The sequence below is a fragment of the Lepisma saccharinum genome, chromosome 1 (assembly GCF_977018435.1).
Source record: "Lepisma saccharinum chromosome 1, izLepSacc3.1, whole genome shotgun sequence".
NCBI lineage: Eukaryota > Metazoa > Arthropoda > Insecta > Zygentoma > Lepismatidae > Lepisma > Lepisma saccharinum.
Window position 1 is genome coordinate 7,576,197 of NC_139229.1, and position 12,893 is coordinate 7,589,089.

A 12,893-nucleotide genomic window follows, 5' to 3' on the forward strand; every position below is an offset into this window, starting at 1 on the left:
ACGGTATACAGATTTTAAAGATTTGAGTCAAAAATTTATTAGATTCAATCTCAAACAAGAAACGATTAATATCTCAATTATCAACAATATGAGAAACATTTCATCATGAACAAACCCAGTTTAATTGCATTAGAAAATCACTCCAATTATAACTTTTACAAATCTTGCTTTCGATCTACCACCCGTCATTTGACGTATCAGGAATATGTATTACAAATTTAAACGTTAACAGCAACATGGATTACAATCACAATTAAATCCTTTCGCTTGTACACATTGTAAAATCCACTTGGGCATCAAACCGAATATTTACAATTAATTAACAAATGACTCACTTTGGTCTGTTATCCTTTTGTCACAATAAATTATACAATTCTCCCTTTTTTACATTTGATGCTCCCACTATTTTAATTTGATATTGTGCCACCCTAATATTAATTACTTCAAGAATTAAGAATTCGCGACGATGGATGGGAATTGTCACGCGTACGCCTCGCTAAATTTCAATGTTACGTGAACGTCGCAAGTTCCATCATTTTCATTATCATATCACAATATATTTAACAAGTCGTGTCTCGTTAATTAGCCAACGTGCGTTAGTTGCAATTTAGAATAGTTTAAACTTTCGTCGCCCGTTCTTCCTTCGTTTGCTCATTTAAGTTTTTGACTCAATCGTGATAAAGACACGGGATTCTAACCCAGTTCACGACTTGGACTTCGCAGAACTAAGAGAACGTATCGGCACTGTACATACCTCCATTAAATTCCTCCAAAATGTTCCAACCTCCAATTCGACACTGCAAAGGGCGGTCAGTCAAACGGAACTCTGTCTTCCTTCTCGTTCTGGCATCAGAATATAGGGGTAACGTCTGGAAACATCCATCAATTTCGTCCCTCGGCTATAGCTCTGGATACAGGTCCGCGTTACTGGAAACTGACGAAATCTAACGGGGCGTCGTTAAACTTCTCACTCCAATCAAATGCAACTTCCTTGCAAGCGTATAAGGTCCGTCCAAAAAGATAGTTCTGTCCCGCGTTGACGTGTCGAATTTCAGAGAGAGTAGCAGTAACATAGCATGCAAACACAATCAAAAAAAGTTTAAGTCTCGGCCGCGAGACGACTTGCACACTTAAACCAGCACCATACTCTCGGCCTGCCTTCCTCTCGTGACCCAAGTCACGCTGACAGCTTCGCGAAGGTCTGCCAAGTCGGAACTGATTCTACCGTTCTTGTGTCTGCTCGAGAAGCGAGCGCGGAGCGAGAGGTCAGTGGAGGCCTCTAGCGGGGACTAGTATAAACAACCAAAGACAAACGAGACGCAAGGCGTACGAAGAATGAGGAAGTGTGACGCTTTTCCACGCGGAATTATTACATAATACTTTTTTGTACGCAAAGCGTAGGAAAAACGTCACAACTGGTATTAAAAAAAGTAAAAGTGCTCCCCTGTGCTTTGCACAATGCCATGCAACTCCAGGGTGTGTGGAGTTAGGGCCCCATACTTTCTTGATCAGATGGGGGGGTGATGTGACCAGCACCATGCTCCTGGCTGCTTCCCCCCATCCCCAGTTTCCTTTTTATATGATGCTGGGTGGGTGCCAAAGCCTCTTGGAACAGGTGGAAAAGATCCCAGTTCTCTCCCACCTGGAATCGATCCCGGATCTCCTGCATGTTAGTTAAACACCCTAACGACTGAGCTATTATTAGTATTATCCTTTACCACTAGTAAAAAATTTACTTGGTTGTTTCATTCTCATGCTTTCTCAGCTTGTGTTCTGTTATGATACCTTGTTCTCTTTTAACAGCAATATAGAGCAAGATCAGAAAGCTACTCCCCTCCACACTGGAGGCAGGAACAGGACAGATTGATCAAATACAGTGAGTATGAGGTAAGAGGTCCTTATGTAAATACAGTAAAACCTCGTTTATCCAGACCCCAATAAGTCGGACTTTACTTAATCCAGACAGCCCCCCCCCCCCACAAAAAAAGAAAAGCAGAATGCAAGGTTTTAATGTGGCTAGAGGTCAACAATCGCATTTGTCATATTGCTCCATAACGGATAAGAATACGTACATCCAACATCCATGTGAGAACTTCCCAAAGAAAAGGCAGTCAACCACTGATGAAATTCTGTTTCCTGCAGACTTGTATTTAGGCCTATACCCTTTATATACACACCATAATAAACATGTTTTAAACGGAGTTTTAATGTACTTTCTACTGTTCTTTTAGGTTATTTCAGTTAATTCGGACTTTCGTTTAACCGGTCAACTTATCCCTCCCATTAGTCCAGATTAACGAGGTTTTACTGTAATATGTACAATATTTTTAACTGTGTAGTGAATATGAACTGACACTTTTTTGTGATTACCGAACTCTGATGTCATGATTTTAAGGTCTGGAATATTTTCATCAAAATTGTTAGAAAAATTTGTTTCATAGCCATGCTGTTTCTAAAAGTACAGGGTGTCCATACTAAAGGTATCATAAATAAATTATAATACAAGAACTACTCCCTGTATATTCTCAATATATAGTTCGCTCAATAGAAAATGAATGCAAGATTTGTTTTGTCACACTTTTGAAATCAATGATGCAGGCACAGTACAACACATGCACACAAAAAAAAAAAAATGGAAATTGGCAGTCATGGTGTAGATGTTTCCATGCTTTACCTACCAGAATTTAAATACAGGGGGCAGCAGAAATATTGACATGATTTAAATTTGCAAAATTTATATTAAACTTCAGATTAACAATGAAAACAATTACAGGACCGGAAAGTACATAGAAAAGCATTTCATGTGCTGCCTATGTTTTGAAAATATTGTCACTCAGGTGGGCACCACTCTGCCCACCTGAGTGACATTATTTTCAAGAAATAGGCACCACATGAAATGCTATTGTATGTACAGGGGATGGACAAAAATATGGAAACACCTGCAGAAATGCACATATTACCTTTATTAATATCGAGTAGGACCACCTTTGGCATGCAGAATGGCCTGCAGTCGACGTGGAATGGACAAATACAGGTCGCGTATGGTTGTCAAAGGGATGTTGTACCATTCTTCCTCCAAAGCAGCTGCAGCAACCTGTTGTAGAGACGATGGTGGTGGGTAGCAGACTCACACCTTGGTCTCCAAAACCGACCACAGGGGCTGAATAATATTGAGGTCTGGCGATTGTGGAGGCCATGGCAGATGTGACACTTCATCTTCGTGCTCATCAAACCAGTCCTGGACGATGTGAGCTGTATGAACAGGGGCTCTGTCCTCTTGAAACACGGCATCACCATCTGGGAACAAAGTTTGCACCATGGGATGCAGCTGGTCACTCAAAATGGTTACGTAGTCCCTGGCAGTGATATGTCCATGCAGGGTGTTAATGGGTCCGGCAGAATACCAGGAGATGCCTGCCCAAATCATCACTGAACCACTGCCATGCTTCACTCTCAGTAACAGATTGTCTCTATCATACGCTTGTGCTGGCGTTCTCCACACGTACACTCGGCCAGCAGTTGGAAACAATGTAAAGGATGACTCATCCGACCAGATTACAGTCTTCCACTGCTCCATTGTCCAGTTTTTATGGGTGTTGCACCACTGTCTCTGTCTAGGAGCATGGTCAACAGTCACGAGTGGTTTGGGAATTGCAGATCTGCCATGAATACCCTGCTTGGGAAGTTCTCTTCTGACTATTTTGACGCTAACAGGGTTTGTAAGCACTGTATTCAGCTCAGCAGTGACTTTTGGAGCCGTGGTGATTTTCTGCTTGGTCACAATCCTACCCAATGTGCATCTGTCTCTGTCACGCAACACACACTTGCATCCACGCTGGTGCTTCGCTGATGCGGTTTTTCGGGAAGTCTCGTAGGCAGTCATGATCTTCGAGACTGTGCCTCTTGATACACCAAACATTTCCGCTACTTTTGTCACGGAAGCTCCCACCATACGCGCACCCACAATTTGCCCTCTTTGAAACTCTTGTCAGCTCGACATGATTCACGATAACCTGCAGACCGGTCTCTGAACTGTAACTAGCCCATCTGTCAGGTTGGCCAGGGTGTATACCTCGCAGGAAGTGCCAGTGACCACAGCGCCACCTACCATTCAGACACAAATCATGTTTGAAATGGCTACCTGTTTTATACCAGGTGTTTCCAAAATTTTGGCCATCCCCTGTACTTTCCGGTCATGTAAGTGTTTTCATTGCTATTCTGAAGTTTAAAATAGATTTTGTAAATTTAAATAGTCTCAATATTTCTGCCACACTATGTACGTTACTCATGTTCAGCAGACTGCATAAAAGGAGTGGAATGATTACTGTCACGATATCAAAAAGTGTAGTGTTGTAGCAGTCGCTTTAAATATTGCCACTGCTATAATGAAATAATGGCTTGGATTCTGAAAAGCACATGGCATGAGTTCAAATATCATTTTGATATCTAAAAGCTACAAAAGGTATCCACACTTACTTAAATCTGGAGTTAACTTATACAAAAATCAAACAAATATTCTATGTGATCAGAAGCATCCAGACACCCACCTGGAAATGAAGTACAACTTTGGGCTGCCCTCCATCGGGAACACTGACAGTCAATACGGTGTTGGCCCACCTTAGCCTTGATGACAGCCTTCACTCTCTCAGGCATACTATCAATCAGGTGGCGGAACATTTCCTGGGGAATGGCAGCCCATTCCTTGTGGAGCGCCGAAATGAGAAGAGGTATCGATGTGGGTCAGTGTGGTGTGGTCTAGCATGGAGTCAGCATTCCAAAACATCCCAGAGATGTTCTTTGGGATTCAAAGCAGGACTCTGTGCAGGCCAGTCCATTAGTGGGACGTTGTTGTTTGCATTCCAAAACATCCCAGAGATGTTCTTTGGGATTCAAAGCAGGACTCTGTGCAGGCCAGTCCATTAGTGGGACGTTGTTGTTGTCAAACCACTCCCCCACAAGCCCTGCAGTATGAACATTTGCTCGGTCGTGTTGAAGACACAATGGTCATCTCCGAACTGGTCTTTGACTGTACGCAGCATGAAAGAGATTAAAATGTCAACGTAAGCTTGTGCCGTGACATTGCCACATAAAGCAACAAGAGGACCAAGCCCCTCCAGGAAAAAACAACATAACCACACTAACCCCACCAACCCAAATTTCACTGCACTATACAGGCTGGTAGATGTCGTTCACCAGGCATTAGCCACACAACACCCTACCATTGGATTGCCACATTGTGTACTGTAATTCATCACTCCACACAACGTTTTTCCACTGTTCCATGGTCCAGTTTCAACTCTCTTTGCACCACGCGAGGCAGTGTTTGGCATTTGCCTATGCAATTGTGGAGTTGGATGATTGACGATTAAGCTGTACGACCCTCTTCAACACTCGACAGTATCTGGAGGTCAACATGGGAGGTCGGCCTGCATGCTTTTGGGTTGTACACGTCCCTAAACATTTCCACTTCACTATAAGATCGGAAACAGTGGACCCTAGGGATGTTTAGGAGGGTGAAAATCTCGCGCACAGACTTCTTACACAAGTGACACCCAACCACCAACCAACCACATGAAAGTCCGTGTGTTGCTCAGACCGTCCCATACTGCTGTCTCGCGCTGTCTGCAGACTACCATGATCACTGACCATGTGTTCCATGCAGTAGATGGCAGCACTGTGTCACCCTCTATGATAAACACACATTTCGCAGTGTCTCCGCATACTTTTGATCACACAAGAGTATTTTAATAAACCTTATAGCTGCTATGACCTGTGGGTGTTCATTTTTTTTTGGATACTTTTAGCCCAGACACCCTGTATAAATAGATATGGGGTTGTATAAATTTTTTTAACATTTGGTTATTCCTGATAATATAGCATCTTCAGGGACAAAATACACAAGACTATAACACGATTTCCACTCATTTACCAAAACAAATAAATAGCTTTCCACACCACTATAATGATTTGACATACTAATTATAAGTGTTATGTTTTGAACTTTGTATATTAAATGAACACGTTTATTCAATAAAGATGACAATAAAAGCTTGTGGCTAATCATCCCTCTTGTGTGACAAATGCAATAGGGCAACATGACCACTACAGCAATCTGATGTGCACCACATCAGCCAAGAGTCAACTCATTCGAGAAAATTTTTTTTTCTTCATTTTGCCATGAAAGTATTTGACATGTTGCTTATGAAAGTTGAAATTTGCAAAAACATTCTACCACAAAAAGTAGATGTATTTTATGCCAATTTTTTAGGGTTTCCTAGTCATATATGCAACAGTTATTTAAGACTAATTAAGAATGCATCTGTTTCAGAAAAAATGCATGAAGGAGCAAAGAAGAAGAGATCGTTATGAAAGACACTCACCTGATCATCACAGACACTCATCGCATCATCACGGTAGTAGTCGTGACAGAAGTCATAAGAGAAGCAGTGGTAGCAGCAGAAGGTACAGTATCTGATATTGCAACTGACTTTCTTCAGTATTGTTAGTCAGTCAATTAAAGAAAAGTACGAATCAGACATTTGCCTGAAGGAAGTGAGTATACAATAACAGAAAAAAATTAGTCAGAAAGGCTAGCTGCAGGGTTTGAACCTATGAGTTCACATTATGCTCAGGGAACTTGATCTGGACTAGACCTACTGTTAGTGGTATCCGAATCACAGTCTATTGCGCTTCAAGATCTAGGAGCCTTTGATTGGAAGACAGCAGCTGTCGCTATACCCCACGAGGTCTTAAAAAGATCGCTTCGCAGGCTTGCAGCAGACGACAATATGGGAGGGGTGTCTGCGATTGAGCGAGCCACTAGCTCGCTGCACCCTTCTGGAAGGGTGAGTGACCTCTGCCTGTTGAGAGTTGTAACTGCAACCGCACTTGTGCTCAAATGGAAATGTTGCTAGCTGTTGTTTGTTGTGGTGTTAGTGTTTGTATTGGTTGTAGGAGATTTACGTAGTGGAAGAAGTATACGGTCAGATGCGAGGGAATTGGTGGTGAATGTGTATACGTTTTGTCAGTCAGAATTTTTCAGTAAGTTTGGTGATAGCCAGAGCAAGTAAAGCCACAGATCTTTCGAAATCTTGAATTCGGCTATGATCCCACCATATATGTGTAAATTAAATCCAATAGAACTTATCTGGGGGCAAGTAAAAGGTACGTGTGTATTAAATTAATTTTCCTTTTTTGCTAAATTATGGCGTTACATGATTTTGGCTTAATGCATTAGAATTTTCATTTCTTTCACTTACTTGTTCATAGTCTTTTAAAACAATATATTTCTTAGACTTCAGTGTACTGGAATTTCATAGCGATGTGGCTATTCTTTCATTCACTGAAGCAAGCACTGAAATCACGTGCGAAAAATTATTCCTCTTTGCTACCTCGGCCTGTTTTTCAGCTGAGAAGCAGACGACACGAGAGTAGCGGCAACAGTGTGCGAGCGACGTCTGTTGTTAGCCCGCGAAGCGCTCTTTCTAAGGCCTGCAGTATAAGAATGATGTATAAAGCAATGATCATGTGGCATATTTTTTATGCACCCTGTAGTTGAATATTATTATTTTCAAAGTTTTCAGATTAATTTATCTGCAATAGTAATTAAGGCTTGACGGACCTTTAGCTGGCACGAGGGCAGCTTTTTAAGAATTTTTCCTCTTCAGAAACTGCTATGATATTTCAAAATCCAAAAAATTACATCTGTTTAGAATTCCTGCTAGAGAATTTTTGTGTGGTTCGCTTTTGCTGTTGTGTAGATATTATAAATTGTTTCATAAGACTTAACTATTGAAAATATCTAGATAACAGCAAAAGCTAACAACACAAATTCACGTGAATGCTCAAGAAGGAATTCTAAACAGATGTAATTTTTCGGATTTTCAAATATCATAGCATTTTTTCGGAAAGACGAATATTCTAAAAAAAGCTGCCCTCGCAGTGGCCAAAGGTCCAGCTGAGCTTAAAGTCTCGTACCATGGCCGTGCAGTCTATGGCATAAGGCTTTGGAGCTCGGGCTATGGGACACATGCAGTCTTCTGGGTGGAAGCTAACATTTCTCAGGGTTGCTACGTGACTGGAAAACCTGGAAAACAGGGAAAAGTCAGGGAATTTTGCATATATTCTGGAATTTACGCGCATTTTGGAGTTGCAGGAGAACCAGTTACAAAATGAACGAACGGTTCATTTCCACTTCCGAATTCAGTTTTTGAGATTCCAGTTCCCCCCAAAATATTCAGTTCAGAAACTTGTTCCTCTCGTCATTATGACTTTGAGTCTGGTACGTACAAAATTATGGTTCCTTTGCATTTCGATTCTATATTTATTCACTCGGATCTAGGTTCTTGGATCCGTTCATTTTGCAAATCGTTCTTGTGAACCTGTTCAAGACCGGAATTTGGAGAGGCCTGAGATTTTTCCTTAGAGAACAAGCTATTCAAGATGAAACCTAGGCACCAGCCATCCTCAGAATTTCTTGCGGAGAAAATGTTGCTTTAGTTTTGTGTGGTGATTACATTTCCTTTCTGCAAGAACACACCCGTTCGGAACCCGTTCTCTTTTGATACGTGAAGCGGAGCAGGTTGGTGTTCGGACAGTTCATTGGTTTTGGATCTACAATAACTTTATACTCCTTGAACCAAAGACAATGTAATACTTTCTGCCTTGAAGAGCAGAATTTCACGTAAACTGGTTGTGGTTGACGTCACACTGGACGGGTGCGGATGCCTAGTAAAAACACTACTTCGTTCTCCCCATGAACCCGTTCTGTGAATTTGAGTTCTTCATTTGCGACTCGTTCAGAAGCAACCTGATCAACTAGTTCATTTGCTCGTTGTCGTAGTTTTTACATTGCAGAGATGTGTTACACCCCAGAAATTAGTGATTTTATGCAGTATCATGACGTCATTATTCGAATATGCACGTGTTTTGTACATGTAGAATGAATTTATTTTTTAAAAACTGGTGCGAAATAGAGGCATTAAACGTACACTGGTCACACATCGTTGTTAGGTTAGGAATGTTGGTTTGATGCCGATAGTAATTTTAGGTATTTTTTGCGTGTAGAATGAAATTATGCTGAAAAGTGGTGAAAATGGGCCCAAGTTCCTTTTGTTTTATTACGATTTCATCATACTACAAATGCAAATTTTACATGGTTCGATTTCGATTTAGTATGTCTGTTAACACATACTGCAGAGTTTTAGCGATTACTTAAGATTTTGTCAGTATATGCTTTTGTGGTTAGGTTAGGAAGGTCAGGTTTGGTTGTCTTAGAATTAAAATAAAGACCCTGAATGTACTCTACTAAGGTTCAGATTTATTTCTACATTCATTCCCGCTAGTTTATGATACTTACTGTCGCTTGTCAACCGGAGAATACCTTGTCCGTGGGAAGTGTGTATGATTGCGTAGGGCGTTTTGAAGTTTTCTTTTCAACATAAATAACTTTTTTCGAATCCAAACAGTGCTCATTATTTTAAGGAAGGTTCAAATTTTGTGTCACAATGATTGCCAAAATTCTATGATAATTAGTCTTCCTGCTAGGAAAATTTGAAAAAATCATAAAATATTCGGAACTGTTACCTTTTAATAGACAGATTTCTATGTTTTCCCGTAATATAAAATTGGTTCCAGCATGTGGAAAACTCAAGTAATGGAGATATTTGATTCCAAAGTATGGCCCACGTATATATTTTTGTTTTTGATGTATGGTGGGTCACCAGCCTCATTCACATTCTGAATTTCCAAAATATGTACTATTTTCAATAAATTAAAAAATATAATCATTAAACTTATTGCATATTTTCTAGAGGTACATTACCTAATTTTCTGTTGTTTCTCATTTGTATTGATATAATTGAGGTTGTGTTGTATACAGGTTACATTGTACAGCTTTGATATATGCCACATTTTTTATTGATTTTTTTACACCACTTTAATTGTAATGACTTAGTGAAAATGCGGAAGTACAATAGTTTTTATTTTTTCATTGAATAGCATTGTATTAATCACTTGGTAAATTTTCAGCTAATAATTGTGTATATTCATATTCATAATAATTAACGTGCCTGCATATTTTATTGAAAAACATGAGGTTCAGAAGCAAAAATCATGACGACAAACATGTCTGGAAAAATTTCATTTCTGGTCTGGAAAACCTGGAAAAGTCAGGGAATTTCATAATCAAAAAATCGTAGCTACCCTGTTTCTCATGAAATGTCAGCCTTTGTATGAGACCACCCACCATTGTGAGGAGCTACAAATGAGTAGCGTTAGTCAGTCATGGTCCACCTCTGCTGAGGCATGTGGGAGGGAGGCTGGCAGTTGATAGGTATGCCCTGGCCCTCAAAGGCTGTTGTGCCAGGGATTATTTTTATAGTAATTTAAAAAAAAACTGTGAATACAGTTTATAGTAGTCCAAAATGTGAAGATATAGCTAAGGATGTTTCTTCAGGATTTCACTATTCCATGAAGGGACGAGACAGAGCTACGATCTAAGCCATTCCGAGTGAATGATTAGCATCTTGTACTTCTTGATATAAGAGCATGAGCTGCCCAAGATCATCTGCTTGCTTAAGTGTCTTATACCATACCTACTAAACTGTTGCAGTTCTACTTACAAATTTCATAAATTATCTTCTATTACAGATATGACGAGAGAGATTACAAAGAAAGCTCGCATCATCACTCTAGTAAAGCACATGGAAAGGATAGGTACTATCCAAAAAGAAAATCACCTGAAACCTCCAAGGAACATTCCAAGGATTGTCCCAGGCCAAAAGCCAATGGCGACATCCAGAATGAGCTAGTCTCTATTAAGAAAGAGCTTGTGGAGCTGCATTTTGATCCTGTGAGCGATGCTGGCACTTCTAGGCATGGTGATTGCGAGGCTCGCAAAGAGGAAGAAAAGAAGTGCACCTTGTGTTTAAAGAAATGTTGGTGCATGTAAAAAACAGCACAGATATTAGTGTGAAAGAAAAGTCGATAAAATTTAACATTTGAAACGTCTGCAGTATTACATTATTGCTCAATTTCTTGATATTTTATTTCGTTCCCAATTAAACACTTATGATGGAGAAGAAATTAGATAATATGAGTTGAGATTAATCATTTGAGGACAAATTCATCAAAACTGCTGCACCTGAAAACAAATTGAAATTATTTCCTGTGATTTATTGCAATGATCTCATTTATAAGATTTTCTATTTTGTATATCTTTTTAAAATATAATAAATTCCTTATTTTGGAAAACATTTAATTTACAAACTTGCTATTCCCAATTGTTGTTATCACCAAAATTGTCTGCTTACAATTGGTTTGCAATGTTTTTTAAGTTGCTGCTTCATCTGAATTTCTGTGGTATGTTTAAATACTATATTCACTAAACTTCTGGGAAGGTGGCAGGTGTATTCATGAATTATGAGAAATGGTGGATTGTAATTCATACCAGAATGAAAAAAGTCAAATAATTCTAATGTGGGTCCTGCATCTGCAGTCCTACTTTCTAAAGCCAGCCGCACACCGGATCCGACGCAACAAGTCATTTTTGTTGCAAACCGTTGCAGGGAAGGTTTAACATTAGTCTCTTATGGGCAGCTGCACATCGGATGAAACATTTGAATCGAGTCACCTTGTGACAGTGTCCTACTCCGTGGCCATGCAGTCTAAGGTGCTTTGGACTCCGACTGCGGGACTGCATGGGTTAAAGTCCACCTGGGTTCAGTCTGGGTTTTCAGCCTGTGTATAGGACCAGTGGCAACCCACCATCATGAGGAAATTGGAGAGCTACGAGTGAGTAGCGTAACTCAGTCTGGGAAATCTTCTGCAATGGCTGAGGGTTCAACGTGCTGACCCCACGTCACCCCATTACCGGCTGAAGATCTCCACACCTCTAAGTAGGATTGTGGGAGGGAGGCTGGTAGTCGGGAGATATGCCAAGGGCTGTTGAGCCACGGGTTATTATTATTACCATGCGATAGTTTCCAACAAAACCAGAAGGTCCATGGAATATGTTATCACGTGGAGGAGCTTGTGACAAAATGATCTCTGCTTTCACCAATCCATTCACTTCAGCCACAGACCTCTAATCAGAGACTGGAAACTAGTTAAAAAAAAATACAATCCATTTGCAGCGCAAGGGCAGTAGCAGTATTATATAGATTCAATACAAAACATATAAATTGATATATTAATTCTACATACACATTGACTTTGATGCATCCTTACCTGCTTCCCAAATTATAAAAGATAGACCTACACCTTTTCTAACGATGGAAGCGGCCCCGGCGCCCACCCAGCGTCGAATAACATGGGTACCTGGGGGAAACCCTTGGGGGTAAAGGCGGTCAGGGGCATGATGCTGATCACATCACCCCCACTCACGACCGGATCAAGAAAGTGTGGGGCGTTACCCCCACATCCCCTATACGCCTTCATGGCGTGGTGCTAAGCACAGGGGAGCACTTTACCTTTTTTTTTTTTTTTTTTTTTTTTTTTTTTTTTTTTTTTTTTAGACCTACACCTATTGCGTACATGCAGATTTTAGCCAAGAAACAAAATGACTCGCCAAGTCGTGTTGCTTTGACTCATCATGTTGTGTTGTGTCGTGACACATCCGGTGTGGCCTAAGTAGGTCAAAGTGAAATTAAGACTCTGCAACAGTGAGTACAATAATTTCTTGTTCCGTAAGAGTTAATTATATTACATTATAGTAGATGACCTAGATTGAACATGAATACCAGTATATAACTGTATCCAGACTTAAATTTGCAATGCACTCGAAATAATTAGAACTAGGGCTGCGCTGATACCACTTTGAACCAATTCTTTTACAGATTCCAACCGATACAGACACTTGAAAATTGTAACAATTAGGCGTTCAAAATATTGAT

General features: G+C 40.2%; 1 protein-coding gene across 1 annotated transcript in view; it reads left to right on the forward strand.

The window, feature by feature from the left end:
• The window catches only part of LOC146004338 (uncharacterized), a 39,676-nt gene extending 28,441 nt beyond the window's left edge, over nucleotides 1–11,235 (forward strand). The window contains exons 11-13 of the mRNA XM_083143472.1: nucleotides 1,804–1,887; nucleotides 6,329–6,462; nucleotides 10,651–11,235. Of these exons, the coding sequence (XP_082999598.1) occupies nucleotides 1,804–1,887; nucleotides 6,329–6,462; nucleotides 10,651–10,951 (519 nt within the window). The 3' untranslated portion in view covers nucleotides 10,952–11,235. The remainder of the gene's footprint in view (nucleotides 1–1,803; nucleotides 1,888–6,328; nucleotides 6,463–10,650) is intronic.
• Nucleotides 11,236–12,893: the final 1,658 nt, after the last annotated feature.